This window comes from Ascaphus truei, chromosome 1 (assembly GCF_040206685.1).
Source record: "Ascaphus truei isolate aAscTru1 chromosome 1, aAscTru1.hap1, whole genome shotgun sequence".
Lineage (NCBI taxonomy): Eukaryota > Metazoa > Chordata > Amphibia > Anura > Ascaphidae > Ascaphus > Ascaphus truei.
Window position 1 is genome coordinate 331,248,374 of NC_134483.1, and position 21,618 is coordinate 331,269,991.

General features: G+C 42.1%; 1 protein-coding gene across 5 annotated transcripts in view; it reads right to left on the reverse strand.

The window, feature by feature from the left end:
• Nucleotides 1-21,618, reverse strand: part of RBPMS (RNA binding protein, mRNA processing factor) — a 225,687-nt gene that overhangs the window by 33,614 nt on the left and 170,455 nt on the right. For 4 of the 5 annotated variants that reach the window (XM_075607453.1, XM_075607469.1, XM_075607443.1 and 1 more), the window contains one exon: nucleotides 16,526-16,653. The exons of the other annotated variant lie outside the window; for it this stretch is intronic. In XM_075607453.1, the coding sequence (XP_075463568.1) occupies nucleotides 16,526-16,653 (128 nt within the window). The remainder of the gene's footprint in view (nucleotides 1-16,525; nucleotides 16,654-21,618) is intronic. 5 annotated transcript variants of the gene reach the window in all.

A 21,618-nucleotide genomic window follows, 5' to 3' on the forward strand; every position in this document is an offset into this window, starting at 1 on the left:
TGTACTGGTCCTAGTAGGTGGAGGGAACTCTATTCAGAGTTAGTTCCCCGCCCCACCGAGGATCTGTTGGAGAATCCTCCATGGTGCACTGAGCACGGGAGAGTACCTTGCCCACCTCACGGACTCCTCGGCCACATGCCCATTTTGAGGCCCAAGGGAGTCCGTGTTCCAGATTTACTTTTCTTACACCAGACTGCAGCCCCTCTTGAGGGGCCTCCTCCTGCAGTTCTGGTTGCATTTCTCCCCACATATTTTTTATTTTTGGGCACCCAGTATCCCGGAACACTAGGGCCAGAGACCTCCTCACCAGCTGGCTCCCGGCATTAGCCAAGCTGGCTATATATATAAGTCCAGGAAGCAGCGTTTGGCTGGGGAGGTATCCCTTACCTGCCAGGTTCTGTTCCGGGTGCTGGTGCGCTCCCGCATCAGAGCAGATTTCACCCACGCTGTGGTCACTGGGCAGGTGCCTGCATTCACCTCCCAGTGGGTCTTAAGCGGGGTGCTCTGCTCGGTATCCCCCCATGGATTTTCTTTTAAACTCAACCTCCCCATTTAGTGCATTTATGTTATTATTTACAGGTGCACTTGGTTACCGGTTTATGATCATTTTTAGTTTATAGACTGCTTTCTCGGGTTGGTCACACGATTGTGATCAATCAGATGTGTAGTTTTTCAGTCTATAAAATAGACCTAGTACTTAGTGGTAATTTAAGAAAAATGATAAGCAAAGAACGAAGCCTGTATATTTATATTTGCAGAACAAAAGACTCCCGATTTTAGATCTTTAGTAATGCAGATTGAAAAATCAAAATGCATTAAATCACAGGTTGGCTTCTTCCGATGTGCAGTCACCCTGAAAGAGACCTTATCCACAATATATAGGTATATAAAAGGGATTTAACGAGATTGCACAGATCTGGTCTAATATGATAACAATGTATAACATCCAGATATTAACAAGAATATTCGTCTATAAATAATAATAGTGCTTACTCGTCGAAGAGCAGTTATAACTGTGTTGGAGCAGCAGAGGTGGCACCCATTTTCTTCTAGCCCATATTCTGTTCATCTTTTATTTAATGTCACCTATCCTCAGTAACTCATAGCTGTCAGTACATATTATCAACAAAATAGATATCTATTGGAGGTATGCTGTTAGTAAAGGGTGTGCTCTGCTAGCCATCAGATGGATTAGCTCACACTGCTAGAGCTGTTGGTCTGAATAAAAGGTTGTGTGGCTTCAACTTCTGATGCTGTTGGGTCTGACACCATACCCCATTCCCAAGGTACCTTAGACTTGTCAACACAATAACACTTTATGTGCAGTGGGAAGCACGCGGAATCACTTCCTGCATGTTGTCTAATTATTTTACAATAAAAATTAAGTATTTAAATTAAGTATGTATCTGGCACGATGGTACTGTTGGGTCTGACACCATTACAGTCATTATGTTGGTGCCTTAGGCTTATCGACTCAATATAATTGGAATGGAAATCCTTTTAGGAAATGTGGGATGGGAACTCATTTAAATATACTTTGCATAGTTATTAGAATATCTCCCAGCCAGATACAGCACAGGCATGTCACCCCAAATTATTAGGAGGGAAGTTTGAGGAGATATATATACTCAAGACACTTATTAATTTAGAAAGGTCTCCTTCCTCCTCCTCCTCTCCCCCCCCCCACCAGCAACACCCCTTGGTATACATTTAAGATTACAATCTGCCATCCAGTGGATAGCAAGGAGTTATCCTGCTTTGCATACTACAGTGTTGTGAATTGTTGGACATACTCTCCAGCCAATGGCTGAGAGCAGAAGAAAGGAATAAGCCCATTAAACCCTGAGGATCACGTCATGGCAACAGGTCTGTGGAGATACACAGGCAGGGAGGAGTAAGCCGAGAGGGAGACCCATGAGAGAGGGGACCTGTCCAGAGGAGCCCGTAGACAAGACAGTGAGGTGGCAGAGCCTAAAACACCAGCAGGGTGGCACGAAGAGTGAGATAACCTGTGCAAGCTGTGGTTCAAAGCTGCAAGTCATAAAGCCAGAAAGCAGCTAGAAGATCGCACCTACAAACACATTAGTATCCTAAGTGCCCTTGGCACAACACCCATTATAAAGTAACAGGCCTGCAACCATTTCAACTAATGTATTTAACACTACACGAGCTGCAACGCTGTGCCGGCACCTTCAGTGGCCCCCTTTTAGTTAGCACACGGGCCACCGAGACTGAACAAGTGACTCTGGGATATTTGTGCAGCAAGGTTTGTTGTTAAATTGCCTTAAGTGTTGTCTGTGGTCTCCTGACATTGAATGTCACCGCATGATTCCTATGTTCCCTACCTATAAAGTACTATTATTTATATGCTATGTGTCCCACTACGGTGTCTGACTCCAGCCTGGTTCTTTGCAGGCTGAACACTCTCAGGTACAGGGGAGGTGGACTCAGGTCCCCACCCTAGTATGTACATATTCATACACATAGCTAAATAAAAAGGGGTTACACTAGTTATAAAATAAAAAAATATACTAAATTTTGTTTTAATTTAAATTGTATCAAGGAATGAGTCAAACGTCATTTCAGACAACAACCTCTGTTTCGTATGCAACAACGTTCATAAACACCACGTAGATTTTATTAAGTTTTGTGCAATTTGTACAATTCTTTAGCACTACAATCTTGACGCCAAAAAAAAAATGAAGATAAAATGTCCTGTTAGAACAGACACTCGAAAGTGTCCTTTTTCTTTTGTGCCTGTTTGTGCCATGAGCAAGGTACTTTGCTCCCATTGAAGAGAAGAACTGTCCTGCCCTCCGGGTTGCGCTGACACAAATAGCACAGAGTAGAGGTAGGATCGGGGGGAGAGAATAATGGAGGTCCGTCAGAGAGCTGTATGTAGTTTTGGAGGTTATATATATAAAATACTGCCTCCTATTGAAGACCCACTGATAATCACTAGAATCCTGTTGAATCCAGGAAATCTGGTGAAATACCGTCGGGGAACTACGTGGGATAGTGGAGGCAGGCAAAAAATACTCTTACCTCCTATTGCAGGATCCACTTAGGTACAGTAGCTTGAGTCCTGCTGGCTGTAAGATTCAGGAACCACTCCATATTGATGTGGAATCCTCCTCCTCTCCCCTCCATGTGCCACCAAATCCAGGAAGTGACAGTAAATCTGGAGATCCAGGGCACTCACGCAAAGAAATCCTCGATCAAAAAGACAGGGAACCAGGTATAGAAAAAATTGTGAAGGCTTTATTAGAACATATTTGAAAGTGGTAGTCTCAAAGAGATTATGAAGGACAGTCACAATTTTTTCTATACCTGGGTTCCCTGTCTTTTTGATCGAGGATTTCTTCGCGTGAGTGCCCTGGATCTCCTGTTACAGATTTACTACTTTGCTCCCATTGTTACCCCATGCACTTTATCTCCATGTGGCATCAAGAAAAGGTGTTAGGGGGTTGTTACCTTACGCCAGTGTTTTTCAACTGGGGTTCCCAGGATCCCTTGGATTTCTTGGGCATACCTAAAAGGTTCCCTGCAATTTTTAGATCATTTGCAAATTGTACCAAATAAAGAAGAATTTGCAATGCATGTGATCTCAGACTCGCTATTAGAGAGGGTTCGGGTTCCTTAAAATGCATCTCAGACGCACTACTAGAGAGTGTTGGGGTTCCTGATAATGCATCTGATATCAGACGCGCTATTAGAGAGGGCGGGGTTCCGCAGAATTTTACAAAATAATTATTGGGTTCTTTAACAAAAAAAGGTTAAAAACACCACTGTAAGCACATTTTATAATAGGATGAATCAAGTTTTTCCGTCTCTGTGATTCACTTGTTCAGCTTTTACTAGTGTCAGAAAACGTCCTTTGGTAACAATCAGTGTGAAATGTAACGTGCAAACATTTTTAGTTGATACAGTACATCAACCCCATAATTTCTACCCATTTCCCCCCATATTGTGATTTTATTAGCTTTGTATCTCAAATGTGATTTTACAATACATTGCAACCGTTATCACAATCGTGAAATGTGCCTCCAAGGATCCCAGAGAAAAACAAGTTTAAATGCTTCATGGTTCAATGGTCTGGAAAGGTCACTTAAAAACACTTTCCTCGCCAGTCTTTTGAAGTGTGCTGATTGCATTATGGCCCATTATATCAGTGCCATAAACATACCTCGTAGGGTATTATGCTCTAACAAACAAAATAAAAAAGGCTTGCTCACATTTCATTGAATCCACAATTTTTTCCCAGCATCAAATAAGCCAATAAATAAAATCCCATTTGTAAAGTTACACTGCGTGATTATGCCAACCAAAGAGAAGCTATCAATTCTTATATATGACACCAAATAATTAAAGCGTCTCCATACTTTACTCTGGTATTGTTTTACCAGAAAACCAAAAAAGTTTGGGTCATTTTATCTTCTAATCTATTTGTGCTACAGACCTGCGCAAACAGGGATTGTGCAAGATAAGCCAGGACGTTATGTAGATTTAATAACGGGCATTCCCATCCACAACAAGTGTAATGATAGCATGAAAATATGCAGTATTGTAATAATCTGGGACACAAATAGTTAACTTGTTACAAGTTAAAAAAAAACAATATATATATTTTTATATATATCTATGGTTTTATTGCAGATCAGGCCACTGACCCTGTGTTTGTCTAGAAATTAAGTTATCAGAGGTCTTGGAAATTGGATGATTGAAATCTGGCGTCACAATTCTTCTCTGACTAGAAATAAACAAAAACCCCTCTTTTATGTATCTTTTCAGGGATTCCTGAATGGGGTCTGTAAATTCCACGGGGTGTGGGCCAGGCAGGTATTCAAGAAGCTTCACTAAATATAAAGACATCGTGGGAGGGGCTGGTATTAGAGGTTTGTCGCCCATAGGCACTTACCTTCTTGCCGCTCTGGCCTCTTCCTTTTGAAGTGTTCCGACGTCACGTGGCGACGAGTTTCCGTGACAACGGGACGCCATGCGACGTCACGTTTGCACGGCAATGCGTCGCCATGTGACGTTGCGATCCTGCAGAAGGAGGAGGGCGACGCTGCAGGAGGAAGTAAGAGACCTTTAGAGTGGCCCCACGGTAATGACTTCAATTGTTGTGGGGAAGAGAGCGGGGACTCTTTTACCGCACCACCGCCCCCCCCCCCGAAATGTGACGAAAGGGGGTGTTCAGGACACTCCCAGGAGGTGGGCTTACATGGTTTAAGTAAAGAAGTTTTAGGAAAAAAAGAATGTATTTAGAATATGAATTTAGATTTGAAACCATGGGAGTGCTCAATGCTATAACACATGAAGTCTCATATTTTCAACTCAAGACCCTTTGAAGAGTGATGATGTTATGCATTAACGTAATTAGACCATCTATTTTACTCCTTTTATTCTTGTTTTTTAACTGCCGGCATTTATTGCACTGTTTTTTGGAATAATCTTTTTCTGTAACCTAAGCACTGTACTATTTTTGTATATGAAATAAAATATTTAATAAGCAATGCTTTGGGTTCTGATTGAACATTTCCGGACATATTTTGCTACAATAGATTGTTGGGTGTTAAGTGCATATTTTGCTTAGTAAGCAGAGACCAAAAACTCTGCAAGTGAATCTTGATATCTCTTTGGTAGTGGCAGTGAGTAAAGATATATACAGCTCAACCCCGTTATAACGCGATCCATTACAACGCGAACCCGCTTATAACGCGATGCAAGCATGGCTCCCAATTTTCGTATTTATGAATACTTTACAACACGATTATTGGTATCTTAAATACTTTATTGTACAATGCATACAATTGCACATTATTTCTAACGTGATCCGCTTATAGCGCGATGTGATTCTTTGGACCCCAAACACAGCGTTATAAGGGGGTTGAGCTGTATTGTGACGGATTTAGGTGGCATATTATTCATTTGAGGGACCTTGCAGAGGTGATAAGTGGATCAACTAGATAGCTGTGTGTATTAACCTTGTCACATATACAAGTCACGTGCTCACAGTCACATATAAAAGTCAGGTGCTCACAGGCGCGCTTGATTTTTACCTGTTAGGAGAATATGGGGGTGATGTATCAAGGTAAATGATGACCAAAATTGATGCAAATTGCATAATTTTGTGTCTCTTTGCCTTAATGCATCAAAGTCTTTGCTACAAGTTTAGCTTACGTTTTAGGTAGTGTCAAAAGCATCTGCCAATTTCAGTGATATAAAGTTTTCACATTTGACGCAAGCAGAAGCAGCAAACGCAGCAATCTGTCAAAACAAACGCTTATACAGTATTCACAATTTTAAGCTAATACATTACCTAGGTGTCACAATGTCATATTCCTAATATAAAATAGCCTTATTTCTAAACATTCAAAAAGTGGTTTATGGGTGCTCAGACTAGTAATAGGACCAAAAAATTCAACAATAAAGGATAATAAATGAATCAGAAAATAGATATACTCTTGCATGGAGTGGGTAAAATTTAGGATTAGTGAGATGTCCTGCATTGATTGAAGGCGATTTCCCTGAAGGAAAAAGTGAAAGGGGTTAATCCTCAACACTGTTGCCTAATTGGAATGCTTCATATAGTAATCTTCAATAGACAATAATTGCTCACATACTGTAACTCTTTGTTCAATATAAATGTCTGTAGAAAACTTAGAAATCCTTACCCACTCCTAGAGCATGTTCCTGTTCTTGTAGGTGTGATCAGCTGCAGGTAGGCAAGTCCAGGTGAGTAAAAAGAGAAAAGCAGCGCACAGCCAAAAGGGAGCCAGGTTTGGAAAAAGTATAATAAAATCTTTATTGAATGATAAAAAAACATCCCCTACAGGAGGTGTGCAAACCTCCCACGCGTTTCGCACCACCCATGGTGCTTTATCAAGGAGTCCTTGATAAAGCGCTGAGGGCGGTGCGAAACGCGTAGGAGGTTTGCACACCTCCTGTGGGTGATGTTTTGTTATCGTGCAATAAAGCTTTTGTTATACTTTTTCCAACCCTGGCTCCCTTTTGGCTGTGCGCTGCTTTTCTCTTTTTACTTATTTATAAACGTAAAAAGATTGCAGATATTGCAGATTCTTAAAAAAATAAACATGGCCTTTTGGCCTATATCTTTTCCAGACATATTAGAAGTCATGTTATTGTGATGATGGGTTCTATGAAGCAGCCTGCAGCCATTTTCCTATGTCCCTAGTAACCAGCTACTTCAGAAAGCACTATGCAAAAAGGTTTATTTGATTTTTTTCCCCTCAAAATATGCCAACCTAATGCAGACCATCTAGTTAATTACAAATGAGTACTTCAGTATTAGGTGATACCGTTTTATTCTTCTGGTCAGCAATACTGAATAACAGAGATTCCACGAGTTTAACCCAGATGGAAAAACCAAGAAAACAATGTAAGGCAGATAAGGTAGAACAGTAATTGCGATGGGGATGGTAAATAAACAGACTGGGCAATACATGGATGCAAGGGACAGTGAATAATGTGGAGAGCATGTACAGTATTGCCACATATCCATCAGCAGTGTGAAAGGGGGTTGCAGGGCAGAAGGGGTTAATGGTCACATTACCAGAGAGGCAGGGAGAAACATAGCAAACAATGCTGATAGTGTGTAAGAAACCTTATGGCAGGGCTGGGGTCAAAGGTGGCACGCTGTCTGTGGGGCCCCCCCTTTAAAAAAAAGGGGGGGAGGATACCTTAACGAGCAGCCCTCCGGCACCGTTGCGACATTATGACGTCCCGGCATCATGTGACGTCCCATTGCGATTCGCAGCGTCAAATGACGGCCCGGACGTCACCAAAGTGACGTCACACAGCGCCTTGTTGTCATGGTAACGCGACATCATGACATCATTTGACGCCGCGATGTCACGCTGCCACGGCAATGAGCCCATGTTGGTGACGTCCGCGGCGTCATTTGACGCTGCAAATTGGAAGGAGGAGGAGGGTGGCAGAAAGGAGGCGCCCGGCATATGTTAGTGACTTCCCATCAGGCCCAATAGGCCCGAGAGCGCGGCAAATGTATACGGGGTAGACATTTTTGCCGCCCCAAAATTTTGCCGCCCTAGGCCTGGGCGTAATGGGAAATCTGACACTGAGTGTATATTCTGCATACGGCTAATACTAATATGGAAGCTAATGTCAGCCAACAGTGGCTGCTTTTTAATGAGCAAGAAAAAAAGCACATACACAAAAATGTAACAATGTGTAACCCCATAGTGACTGCAGTGGTCATGAAGGTATGCTTCATACCCGCAATGGGTACTATGAGGTTAATGGCCCTGAGTAACTCACACTATCCTAAAAACCCATCCATTGCATACCAAACAGGCTAGTAACGCATTGCCATGTTGTTGTTTTTAAACCATTAATTTTTAACTTCAATTTCCTATTCAATGCCATAGATGAGTTCCAGCAGCATGGTTCAGTGATCAAAAGGCAAAGGCTTTGATACAGACTGCCCATTGTTTTGCTATTTGTCCCCAGCACTTGCCAGCTTGTTCAGTTCTTGCTTATTGTGGAAATGGTTTACATGAATTCAAACATAACATGATCCATTGGTTGTCTTAATATTCCACCTCACTGAAGGTAATGTTACTCTGTAACTAGGTGGGGCAGGTGATTACTGTGCGATTTTGTGAGGTGCAACATTAATTTTGTCCTGTTAATCTGCTATTCCGCTTTTCTGTACCTCACAAGGGCTTGTTCCAAGGCCTTTCATCCGGCTTACTGGACCATAGCATAACCCTCCTCAACATGCATGCTAACATCTGAAAGCTCCAATCAGGAGATATGGAAGAAAATGAGGGACCGATCACTCTTCTAACGACTGGCCAGTGGACAAAGGAACTTTAATGATGGGGGACATGTAAAAATAAAATAAAAACTATACATTGGTCAGCAGCAATTTTTTTTGTAACTGAGTATTTTGTGCAGATAAATAGCTACCCAGGATTCAGAATAGCATAATGCATAGAGATTGGCGAATCCCTTGCAAACGCTGTCTGCATGGTAGAGGACCCTCGCTCTTCTGTTCCCGTCACCACAATGATGTCACAATCACGTGATTCCTGCGCAGTGATGACCATTTGCCAGAGGAGCTGCGGTTTTAGAGGGTGAACTGGATCAGAACCTACGACTGGATTGGCTTCTTTGACTTCGCACTACAATAAATGACTTAAATATTTTCTATGGATCTTTTATATAGCATATTCTGAAGAAGAAAAAAATGCAGGTTTAATACTAAGTGGTGTGGGTAACAAGGCAAATAAAAGTGTGCTTGAAAGCACAAAAGTTTAAAAAAATAATAATAATTATGCTTGTGGCTGTTCCAAAAGTGAGAATCATGTTGATTACATTTGATACACAACATTAGCTACGGAGATTTACCCTCGAGCTATCTTTTTTATACATTAAAAGTCGGGGGCGGAGGGGGCAGGGAAATAAGGACACGAACAGATGCAGAAGCAGACACCTCCTTATACGTGCAACACAATTCCTCCGAATGTCACTTTATTATTTTTTAATCATTTGTATGGTTAATGTTGTTGTTAATAAAAATGATGTCCCACAATACGAATCTTGCATACACAAACATGCCATGTTCCCCAAACACAAAACACAATAAATGATCCGCATAGAACACCTGGCACCAGGTGAGAGGGAGGCTGTGCAAAGTGCCTTACAAATCGTCAATAAGAGACGAGATAAAAATGCCTCCTATAGGTCTAGATACATCAGCCGTTAAAACAGGATGCATAGCGCACTCAGAAAAACTATTTCATCACTTCCTATTACTGCAATTTTATGACCCAAGTCGTCAAGTTTGCGGTAATAATTTGCCAGGTGCAATATTTGTTTACTTGATGCGGGAATTAACGCGACGGTTAATGCAGTAACTTCTGCACCGCGATCATGTTATTAATATTTGTACCATAGGTTTCTGCAGTATCAATTATTACAGAACCCTGTGGCAGAAACAACATTAACCTCTTGGCTGCCATAGCGGCTAGTGAAGCATTACCATGAAATGGGTAGTTGCCCCGGGGGAGCGGGAGTGGTAGGGGGTTAACCCCTTGTTTACATAAACGGGTAGCTTCACTAGCCCCTAAGGTAGTCACGGGGCAGAGGGGGGGGGAGGGGTAGGAAGTGTAGATTTAATGTTTTATATAAACCCCTTTATAGCCCTTAGTGGTCAGCTAGTCATGGAAACCATGACTAGCTGACCACTTGAGCTACTAAGGGGTTAGTTAATATGTACTATAAATGTATTTTATTTTTATCACCTATTCCACGTTGGTTTAGGTTATCTTGCCTATGTATATAATACATAATATATTTACGCGTAGGTGGGGGAGATACCTCTGTTTTTTACACAACCTAATACATCGTTTTATTTTTATGGGAACGCGCGTCTCTGTGTTTTCTCTTGCTGTTCCGCTGGTAGTGCTCCGTTTTTCATCCTTCGTCTTTCTGCAACCCTCATAAGCGGATGGCACACGCACCACCCTAGGACGCACTTATGAAGTGAGTCCAATTGTGAATATACCGCACACCTTACATCTCAAGATGGCCGAAGGAAGGTATGGTCACATCATACACGCTGTTATTTCTGGACACAGGATGTGTTAAACCTTTGCTGCTGTGATTTTTGAGGTTTTCCAGGCAAGCGGTTTTTTTGCACTTACCTATTCAAACCCCATATATCAGGTGTATGATACCTCAAGGGTAACTTCTGCTGGAACTTTTACATTTCCCATTTATGTCTGTTTTTTGTTCTGAGCCCCACACAATTTTTTGGACTATGTATATAATGGAAAACATATTAGCCAGCATATACATAGGCACGATAGGGTTAACGCCCGTCTGGAGTAAGTGATCGGAACTTGATGACTGACATCAACATGACAACATTTGCAGTATTTAGTCATACTGAAGACGATCCAAGTATTTATTAGCGGCCGCAGTAAGAAATGCGTTATTTTTAGCGGTACAGCGTTGATGACTTGCACCAGAAAAATAACGCATTTTGTTTGCCGATAATACCGCCTTTTTCATTATCTGAGGGGTTGATATATCTAGGCCAAATAGTCAATTTAACAGTGAAACATTGACATTATTAACCTTGATGCACAGACCATGAAAAGTCCGTCTGTGCCTAACACTACAGTGCAGCAAGTCCCCATATAATCGGGAGGACTTCCAGAAGAAAAATCACATAAGTTCACACTATCAAAGATCAACTTTTAAAAAAGAGATGTCAACCATATATCTGATTGAGTATAAGGGCCATATTTACTAAGCAAGGCTAAACTATACCCCACTTTTGTCCCTTCAAATGAATAGGCTGTAAGGTGCATTGCAGCCCATCATAAGTATCTCATTTGATGGTATAAATACTCAGGCCCACTTACTACATTACATTACTAGTGTGGTAGCTAATGTCTGGATGTGCTAAAAAAAAATTAGATCATTCTACATCTCCAAATAATTAAATCCAACTCAGGATCTCATGGTAAATCCTCAGTGATCTGCAATCATCTTGTTTTCATTTGGAGTTATTCTGTTTCATACAACATATTGTAGCCGACTCCTAACAGATAACACACCCGCGAGATAAGTAGTGAATTTACAAATCATCTCCATATGTTACTTTGTTCCATCTTATTAGCCGGAAAAGAGCCTGACAGTACGACACATAATGTACATTATGATTTTACTAATGTCATCTTAGAATAGACAACCAAAGTCCGTGCCTTTATTAGAACAGCTTCATTAATGTACATTTCAGTGCACACTGATCCATGTGTTCTGCATTTCTATGGGAAATGGAGGCTTAAGGTAGTTGGTACTGGACTGGCCTTGACCCTATCATATTACTTACAGTATTTCTCAGGACATTGTCTGGCTCGATTAAGGATTGCACAGTACAAGTTGTGTTAATTAGTAGACAATCCATAAAATGAGGTTTGTGGCCAGAGGGGAAAGAAAAAAAGGATCTTTTTTAGTCTACTGTATATGGCTTTGAATTCCCATATTAACTGATGCTGTGTTGTATTCTTAAGGAAAATATGTATTTTTAATACTTGTACACAACTCTTTCATGTGACTTTTTGGTTAAATAAAAGTCAATGAGGCAGAGTAGGGAACACTGAAATAATTGATCCATTTTGCTAGTCATACATAAAAGTGCTATTGCGCCTCTTGGGGTCTGAATATTTAATTCTGGAACTTCTTATTGTTACAGTTATCAGTGTAAATGTCTTCCTTAGAAACATTAGAACAAAAATAAAAACAGACTACTCCATTTCTTGAAAAGAAAAAGAACAGACTACTTATATGGCAACACAATTATTATAAAGGATTTTCTGAGGAAAGAAGTTCATAGGTGCTTGAAAAAAATTAAAGTAAATAAGGCACCTGGCCCCGATGGCATACATCCAAGAGTTCTCAAGGAGTTAAGCTCAGAAATAGCCAAACCATTACATTTACTATTCAAGGGATCCATTTCCACAGGCTCAGTACCACAAAATTGGCGTAAAGCAGATGTGGTGCCTATATTAAAAAGGGAGCTAGATCACACCCAGGGAATTACAGACCTGTAAGCCTGACTTCAATAGTGGGCAAACTACTTGACGGTTTAGTATGGGATAATATTCAGGAAACATAATGGAAAACAAAATTATTAGTAATAGTCAGCATGGATTTATGAAGGATAGATCTTGCCAAACTAACCTTATTTGTTTCTTTGAGGAGGTAAGTAGGAATTTAGACCATGGTAACGTAGTTGATGTGGTCTACTTAGATTTTGCAAAGGCTTTTGATACGGTTCCACACAAGGTTGGTGTACAAAATAAAGCAAATTGGACTCAATATATGCAGCTGGATTGAAAACTGGTTGAAGGATAGACAACAGAGGGTTGTCATAAATGGAAATTTTCAGGTTGGACTAAGGTCGTGAGTGGAGTACCTCAGGGACCCCTGCTTTTTAACTTGTTTATTAATGACCTTGATGTTGGCATTGAGAGCAAAGTCTCCATCTTTGCTGATGATACAAAATTGTGTAAGGTAGTAGAATCAGAGCAGGATGTAATTTCTCTCCAGAAGGACTTGGAGAGACTGGAAACTTGGGCAGGTAAATGGCAGATGAGGTTTAATATAGATAAATGTAAGGTTATGAATTTGGGAAGCAAGAATAAACAGGCGACATACAAATTAAACGGGGATAAATTGGGTAGAATCCTTGATGGAGAAGGATTTAGGAGTGCTTGTAGACAGCAGGTTTAGCAATAGTGCCCAAAGTCATGCAGTAGCTGCAAAGGCAAACAAGATCTTCTCTTGCATTAAACGGCAATGGATGGAAGGGAAGAAAACATAATTATGCCTCTTTACAAAGTATTAGTAAGACCACACCTTGAATATGGAGTACAATTTTGGGCACCACTCCTTAGAAAATACATTATGGAACTAGAAAGAGTGCAGAGAAGAGCCACCAAATTAATAAAGGGGATGGACAATCTAACTTATGAGGAGAGGCTAGCTAAATTAGATTTATTTACATTAGAAAAGAGGCGTCTAAGAGGGGATATGATAACTATATACAAATATATTCGGGGACAGTACAGGGAGCTTTCAAAAGAACTATTCATCCCAAGGTAGGTACAAAGGACTCTGGGGCATCCCTTAAGGTTGGAGGAAAGGAGATTTCACAAGCAACAAAGGAAAGGGTTCTTTACAGTAAGGGCAGTTAAAATGTGGAATTCATTTCCCATGAAGACTGTGGTGGCAGATACAATAGATTTGTTAAAAAAAAAAAGGTTAGAAAGGTATACAGGGATATACCAAATTAGTAAACATGGGAAGGATGTTGAGCCAGGGAATAATCCGATTGCCAATTCTTGGAGTCAGGAAGCAATTTATTTTCCCCCTTATGAGATATCATTGGATGATATGAGACTGCAGTTTTTGTGTTTGCCTTCCTCTGGATCAATAAGGAGGTATAGATATAGGATAAAATTAAATTAGAATAAATAGGATAGGATAATAGGATAAAAATAGGATAAAATAATATTTTTATGTTTTGGCATAACATCATTGGAATTATTTTGCTATTTTAGTGATAGATTAATGTAATTGATGTGTAGATGAGGCTTTTAGTTCTTTTATTGTTGGGGTGTTTAGGTGCTTGTGTATTTCTTTGATTATTGTGTATTTTTGGCCTTAATTATTTTTACTATGCTGACCATTGACTGCTATAGTGGCTTATCATGCCCATATTATATGGGTATGATATACCACTGTGCCAATCAATGGGTACAGGGTGGGTATAGTGGTCCCGGGGTGTGGTTAGGCCTCCAGGGTGAGTAGCAGGGGTGGGTGGGTTAACCCCTTAATTTCTATAGCGGTTATTAACCGCAAAGGTGATTAAGGGGTTAGGGGCCATTACATTGTATTTTACATTGTATTTTTTCTTGTATTCTTGCTGACATTGGAGGACATGGACCTGGAGTATGCTGACGAGGATGCCCTTCATAATGGCAGGGGTAAGTTGAACGTTTTATTTACTTTATTTATGCTGGCTGGCTAATGTTTGATTTTATAATGGGCAAATCCACTATTATCCATATGTGGATAATTACAATTACTGTACTGTATGTGTTTGGGGGGACGGGGGGCTTGTTGGGGGTAGAGGAGGTGGGTAGTAGGGTTGTTGTATTTATTTTTGTTTCTTGGGGGTAGAGGGATTGGGTGAAGGGGGTAGTAGTCCCAAGGATGGATATTTAGGCCTTCCGGGGGGGGTAGCGGGACTGCTTAACCCCTTCATTATCATAGCGGGTCCCACCACTAAGGTAGTGAATGGGTTAACTCCTCCCACAACCTTCCAGGCAGGCCTAACCACCCTGGGACTACTATCCCCATCATCCACCCCCTCTGCCCCAAGAAACAGGCTATTGAGGTTTAACTCCTTCATTGCCTTAGCGGCTGGCCGCTAAAGTAATTAAGCTGTTTTAAGATAAATATTAATACTAGTGTAGATGAGCAGGGGGTCTCCAGTCTCCCCCCATAACGGGGCCTGTATCTCGGAAGCAGGGAGTTCCCATACGTGAAATCAATGTGGTTCTGCTCCGGAGATCCTCTGCTCATCTACACTGGTATTAAACATTTTATTAAACTCTTGCGATCGCTGGCGAGATATGCGCAGGGAGAGGCGGCTCTCTCTGTGCAGCTCTCTCTGCAGCTGAAAGAAATTGAGACCTTTTGAGAGAGGTGACCTCACGTCGCCGGCTACTCGCCTGTTTTGGGAATTTTGCTATCACATGTAATCGAAGCTTTCTGAATACCGTGATAGCAACGCTCAAAAAACTGGCGGCGTAACTGGCCCGGCGATATTTTTTATGAAGGCTTATAGAATAGACCCCTAATTCTTATTGATTGGGTGCTGCCTTCTACTTTCCTTAGTGAGATTCAAATCACCTTTAAAGTAATGGTTTGACATTGTATCATGTGAAAAATGTATTGAATTTATGCATATCAGCTTCTTATGTTTATCTGTTTGACTAAAGATTACTTCATCATTAGGTTGCAAATGTGAACTCAGCATAGGAGTAATTTACCTGGCACTTTTAGAACCGACACTAGTTATAACTAAGAACAATATCCAAGACATTGTTCTTGGTGATCCATTTACATTTTTTTTTTTTAAACAAGATGTTTATTGGCTCCATTTAACATATTAAACATGCCATTGTATTTAGTTCACTTTTGTTCTAACTGATGCTGACCCTTTAAGCAGAGTGTGTATTGGGTATATATTGGTATGTGGTCTCTTATCCCTGTCGCACATTAACCCGAATGGGCATGTCAGGGTGGTGTGAGATAGTGCTATTGGTCAGCAACAAACAAGCTTGTGGGTTCCAGCCTAGGCTACTTACATTCATTCAATGTGACCTTGGGTGCATCACTAACTCCCTGTGCCACCGGTACCAAACATTGCACTGTACGCTCTCTTTGTTACTATATCCTTTTATGTGCGGTACCTTGTATGAGTAGAACTGTGCAAGAATGGAGTATTATGATTACTGCATGTCACATTGCACAGACAAAGGGCACTGACGAAGTTGTCTTTCACACAGTATTCCTCCCTGTGCTAACTCCGAAGGCACAGCTTATCATGTCACCTAGGGTGTGAGTCACTGAACAGTGGAGGCCTATTAAAGCTTGCTGCTGCCGCTGTTCACGGCAGAGGCGTTAGCACGTGCTAAACCACCTGTGTCATTTAGAGAATAGGAGAGAAATAGTGATCTAGATAACGCCGGGGATTCAAAATTACAGTGGTGGGGGCCCACCACATAAAGGGTTCCCCAGGATGAAGGAGGACAAGAGAGGCACCACCAGTCTCCTCGTGGTGAGCCGGTTAGCTGATAGAACAGGGGTTAGTGTGTGGAGTGCACCGTGGGACAAGGATCAGAAAGGGCTGGTGAGATACAGAGTGAGGTCGTGGCTGATTGGCATAAATTACCTGGGCATGCAGTGAAGCGGGATAGGTGAAAGCAGGAGGTAGAGCAGGTGCTAACTCCGCTGGGTACAGGGGGTACTGCGCCCACACTTCAGGGCCACCCGGGTAAAGTGCAGGCACTGTGAGCTCATCTGCAAGAAAAAGAATAAGGACACAAAGTTAGTGAAGACAAAGATGTAGCATCACAGTGACATTTGGAAATAAAAAGTCCAAAATGCCATCATGTTTTACAATATTATTTTTAATTCTCCTCCTTCCTGTACACCTAGTGCTCTCTAGTCCACCCGGTTATAGTAACAGCTGCTGGATAGGGAATAAACAAAGTAATCAACTGCGTAGTGTGCCAAAGAGTTCTGATTCCCAATTAATTTCTTCCTGCCTTGAACTGTTTGATGCAGGGATTTGTGGAGGCTAAACTCAGAGACCGTGCAGGAACAGTGGTTCTGTGTCAGGACGGACAAAAGGTAAGCAATGTAAGTTATAAAGTAGCAGGACACAGAATAATTCATTGTGTTTATGGCACTCAAAAAGCTTGCATTATTGACATAACCCTCATAACCTGTAACAGAGGCAGCATAAATGGTAAATATTGCTCTAGTTACAGAACATGTGTATGTTTCAAATCATTAACTCAGTGTCCTATTTATTGTAAAGGTGGACAAATGTGGGAGTTTATAATAGTGAAGTATTATGCGATCTGCTAATGCTATGTAGAATTTAATTTAAAAAAATTATATTTATATAGTGCTAAATACACAGCATTGCAAAACTTACACATGCACTCAAAAGAGTTTACAATATCTATCGTATTTGTAGTATTACGGTTTATGATATAAATGTCTTTGTGTTGGCATGGCCATGGTCTCTGTTAGAGACGTTATTGATAAGTCCCAAATTCCGTATGCTTATTCTTTTATCTGTATGAAGTATGGAAAGTGATGCTTGATCATTTCTCCAAAGATCATTTTCTGGTGAATTTGAAGATAGAGACGCTCACAAAATTGCTACATTAAAGAATATCACTTGTGAGCACATTCGCTTTTCACAATGTATCGCAGTGTTACTTTCTTCTGTGGGTACCCCTGCTTCCAGAGATACTTACCTTCGTAGGGGCTGCCGGTATCCCTGAGCAGTTTCAATGTCCAGGTCACACTGGCAAACAGGAAGCCGCAACGGATGACATCACAGCTTCCTATTGGCCCACGTTATATATGGGACATTTAAGCCACCATTTCGTTAGGCATACACTTCCCTGGCTGCAGATACCGGCGCCCCCTACGGAGTTAAGTATCTCTGGAAGCAGAGGGTCATCGGAGCTGAAATGAAAGCAGTTGAGCTTAGAAGACCCCATGCTTCAATTCTGTAATAATAAAATGTAAAAATATTAAATCGCGCAGTGCTACATGTTCTGCTGCTTTAAAGAAGTATTCTTGTGTTGGTACATTAAAAGGTATTCTGCAATTAAACTAATTTTGAACAAAAATGCTTGTACTTGTGTTACCAAATATGGATCAGCCTTGGAAATGTTTTTTTTTTTTAAAAAAGGCCCCTCTAAGCTTGCCAACATTAATACATGTGGTTGGCATGCAGAGAATACAAGGCGATGGATGAAGTAAGCCATGAGGAGAAGGCAAGATCCCAGAAACAACATAGGAAGACTCCAGCTGTGTTCCAGTGATGCTAGTTACTATCTCCTGAGGGCAGAAACATATGGGATAAGTAGACACATGGGCACGGGCAGAGAGTGATGAATGGAAGGGACAACGTTAAGAGCATGAGAATGACACATGGAGCAAGAGGAGTTTCTTAATCACTGGAAGTAATTTCTGAGTGGATTAATCAGATGAAACTGGGGAGAAAACCAGCCACATATGGTCAGACAAAACAGAATGCTGAGCCACTAAAGGGGTTAGCTATGGGGTGCGCAAACTGATATAATTTTCTCTGGATGGGAGGTGCGGTGCTTACAAGGCCCCGCGCTCTTCCCCACAACATTTAAATGAAATGCTGGGGGAGCGTGCAAGGCCTCTGTATATCCCTTATCTTGTCTCTGGCGGCTTTTGGCGACACAGAGTCAAATGGCAACGCGATGTCACATGACGCCGTGACGTCAGATGACGCCGGAGATAAGTAGGGGGCGGGGAGGGGCGCGAGCAGGCAGAGCGGGGGAGGGGGGGGAAGAGTGCAGGCAGGGGGCGCACACAAAAAAGTATGCGCACCCCCTGGGATGAGGCTCTGCTTAGTATTGAGAGTAAACATTTCCACAAGTGATGATGTTTAACATATTTACAAACTTGTCACAACAGAATGACTGCTACTTTCATTTAGCAGTAATTTACATGAAAATTATATTTTTATTTTTAAAAAATAATGCCAAGAAAGTTAGCTTTTTTATTCACTCCTTCCTATTGTTCATTGATAATCACCCAGAAATAATGTTTATAAAATCCAAATTAAAATGGTGCACCTTTTTTTTACATTTTTTTCATTTATTTAGGGCCATATTTACTGAGTAGCATTATTCCACAGGCCATTTTCTGGTGCCGTCTGACATGTCACAGTCCATTCACTCGAATAGGCTATAAGGAGTCTTTGAAGACCTGAAAGTGGCTTGTGAAATAACACTGCTTAGTTAATATGAGCCTTTAGTGTTCTTTCACCTACCATCTAGACTAGTGTTTCCCGACTGGGGTTCCGCAGGATTTCCCCCATCTCCCGAGCAGGGAGCAAATAGGGCTGCTGCTAGGGGGCTGGGCAGTTCCCTCTATCCTGATTGTCTGCTGCTGGGTAGTGCAGCCAATTAGGCGGTGGTGACAGAGGCCTGGGGGGTGTGGCAAAGTAGAGGAGGAGCAGCATGGTCAGGAGAGAGGTGAGGCTGTCTCTGTCCTGTTGTCTATGTGTGTGTGTTTTTGTGTGTGTGTATTTGTTCTGTCCGGTTGTGTGCCTCCTGTGTTTGTCTCTGACCCCTCTGTCTTCTGTGACTATCTGTCTCTGTCTTGTTGTAGGGTTGCCTCAGCAACTGAGCACTGTGATTTGGGTGCCCCGAGAGAAAGAAGGTCCAGGTTATATTTGTTTTTATGGCAGCGCGATACATGGTTTTTCATTTGGTCACTTGCAAATTCTAAGGCCGCGCTTATAGTGCTGGCTACGGCGACTGCGACGTCGCACAGCGCCATAGCAAGCACATGCAGTCCGTCACGGGTGCCCATAGTGGTTCGCGACTGCGCCGGTGCTGCAGAGCGACGGAGCGGTCGCGATCGCCAGTAGTCAAAGGATTTTGACTTTTTCGGAGATCGCCGTGTGATGTCAGCTGCACTTGAGCGGTTCAGCCAATGAGGGCGAACCGCTCACGGCCACGCCTCCGCCACGCCCCCTGGTCGCCCTCTCTTGTCTCCTGCACTACAAGCAGGAATTGCTATTACAATGTGACGGATGACATCACGCGGTCGCGTAGCCGGTCGCATAGCGCAGCCTAAGGACTCGCCTATAGTGCTGGCGACGCGTGACATCACCCGTCGCCGCAAGCGAAAGTTGTATTTCGCTTTGCGGCGGCAGCGCGGGCTACCAGGCTCCTGATTGGTTTAGGGGCTATCACATGAGGCGACAGCCCCTGAAAAATCAAATAATTACAGCTACCAAAAATCGCGTTGCAACGTCGCCGTCGCGCTTACTATAAGCGCACGCGGCGGCGACAATGCATTTGTTTTCGGGCGACGTCGCCGGCACTATAAGCACGGCCTAAGGCAGCACCTCGTTCACTTTAATATTATAACAGAAAGTGCAACTAGCGCAATTCCCTAGTGAATTCCTTCTCACGAGCACATTGCTCAGTGCGGGAATAAGGAAGAAGGTGTTCCAGAAAGCTTTCCTAGTTGTGACATGTGTGCACCCACAGGCCATTTCTGCAATTCCCATGGATTATTGTTGTATAGGAACACTATTATTGCTGAACATGTTTCATAGAATCCCCTCAGATTTTGGTTCCCAAGTCAGTGTATCAAGTGAAATAGAAAAACAAACTAGCGTTTCCTGCTAAATGGTAGCATTTGTGAACAATCAACTAATTAACAGAAGCCCTGTCAGTTCTACGGTGTTAAAGCAGAAATCCCACCGAACCATTATTTATATTATATGACCTGCGATATTATTATTATTATTATTATTATTATCATTGCTTATATGTAAAGCTTAAACATGAACAAAAAAATGGGAAAAAGTCTCAAGGAGGTAAACAACCTGTATACAGGGTTGCCACCTTCGACTGACGGTCAACCCGGAGATTTTTTTTTTTTTAAAATGACACTGTGTTGCCATGACAACGGGATGCTATGTAACGTCACGCGGCGTCAAGTCGCCATGACAACGTGGCACCGCATGACGTCGTGACATCATGTGGTGTCTCATTGTCATGGCAACGAGCATCACGTGATGCTGTTACGTCACGTGACGTTCCCGTTGGCATGGCAACGCAGCGCCATTTGACGCCGCGCAGCCATATTGAGAGTAGTTGCAGGGGAAGATGGAGGGAAAATGCTATTGCTGGCACTATTGCTGCGTTAATGGTATATGGAATTATACCTTACGTCATTTCTATTATTTATAACTAACGCTGATGACAATTGTTGCAAACAGAGTCGTCACTGATCAATATTAATTTATTACAATGTTTACCTCAGTTAACTTTACTTGAGTTAATTTAACAAAGACAAGGTTACCTCATTGCTATCAAAAGGGAGGAACTGAAGCAGCTTTACTGTAAAGAGAGAGGGGAGAAGAGAGAGAGAGGGGGGGAGGAGAAGAGAGAGAGAGAGGGGGGAGGAGAAGAGAGAGAGAGAGGGGGGGGGGAGGAGAAGAGAGAGAGAGAGAGGGGGAGGAGAAGAGAGAGAGAGGGAGGAGAAGAGAGAGAGAGAGGGAGGAGAAGAGAGAGAGAGGGAGGAGAAGAGAGAGAGAGAGAGGGAGGAGAAGAGAGAGAGAGAGGAGAAGAGAGAGAGAGGGAGGGAGAGAGAGAGAGAGAGAGAGAGAGAGAGAGAGAGAGAGAGAGAGAGAGAGAGAGAGAGAGAGAGAGAGAGAGAGAGAGAGAGAGAGAGAGAGAGAGA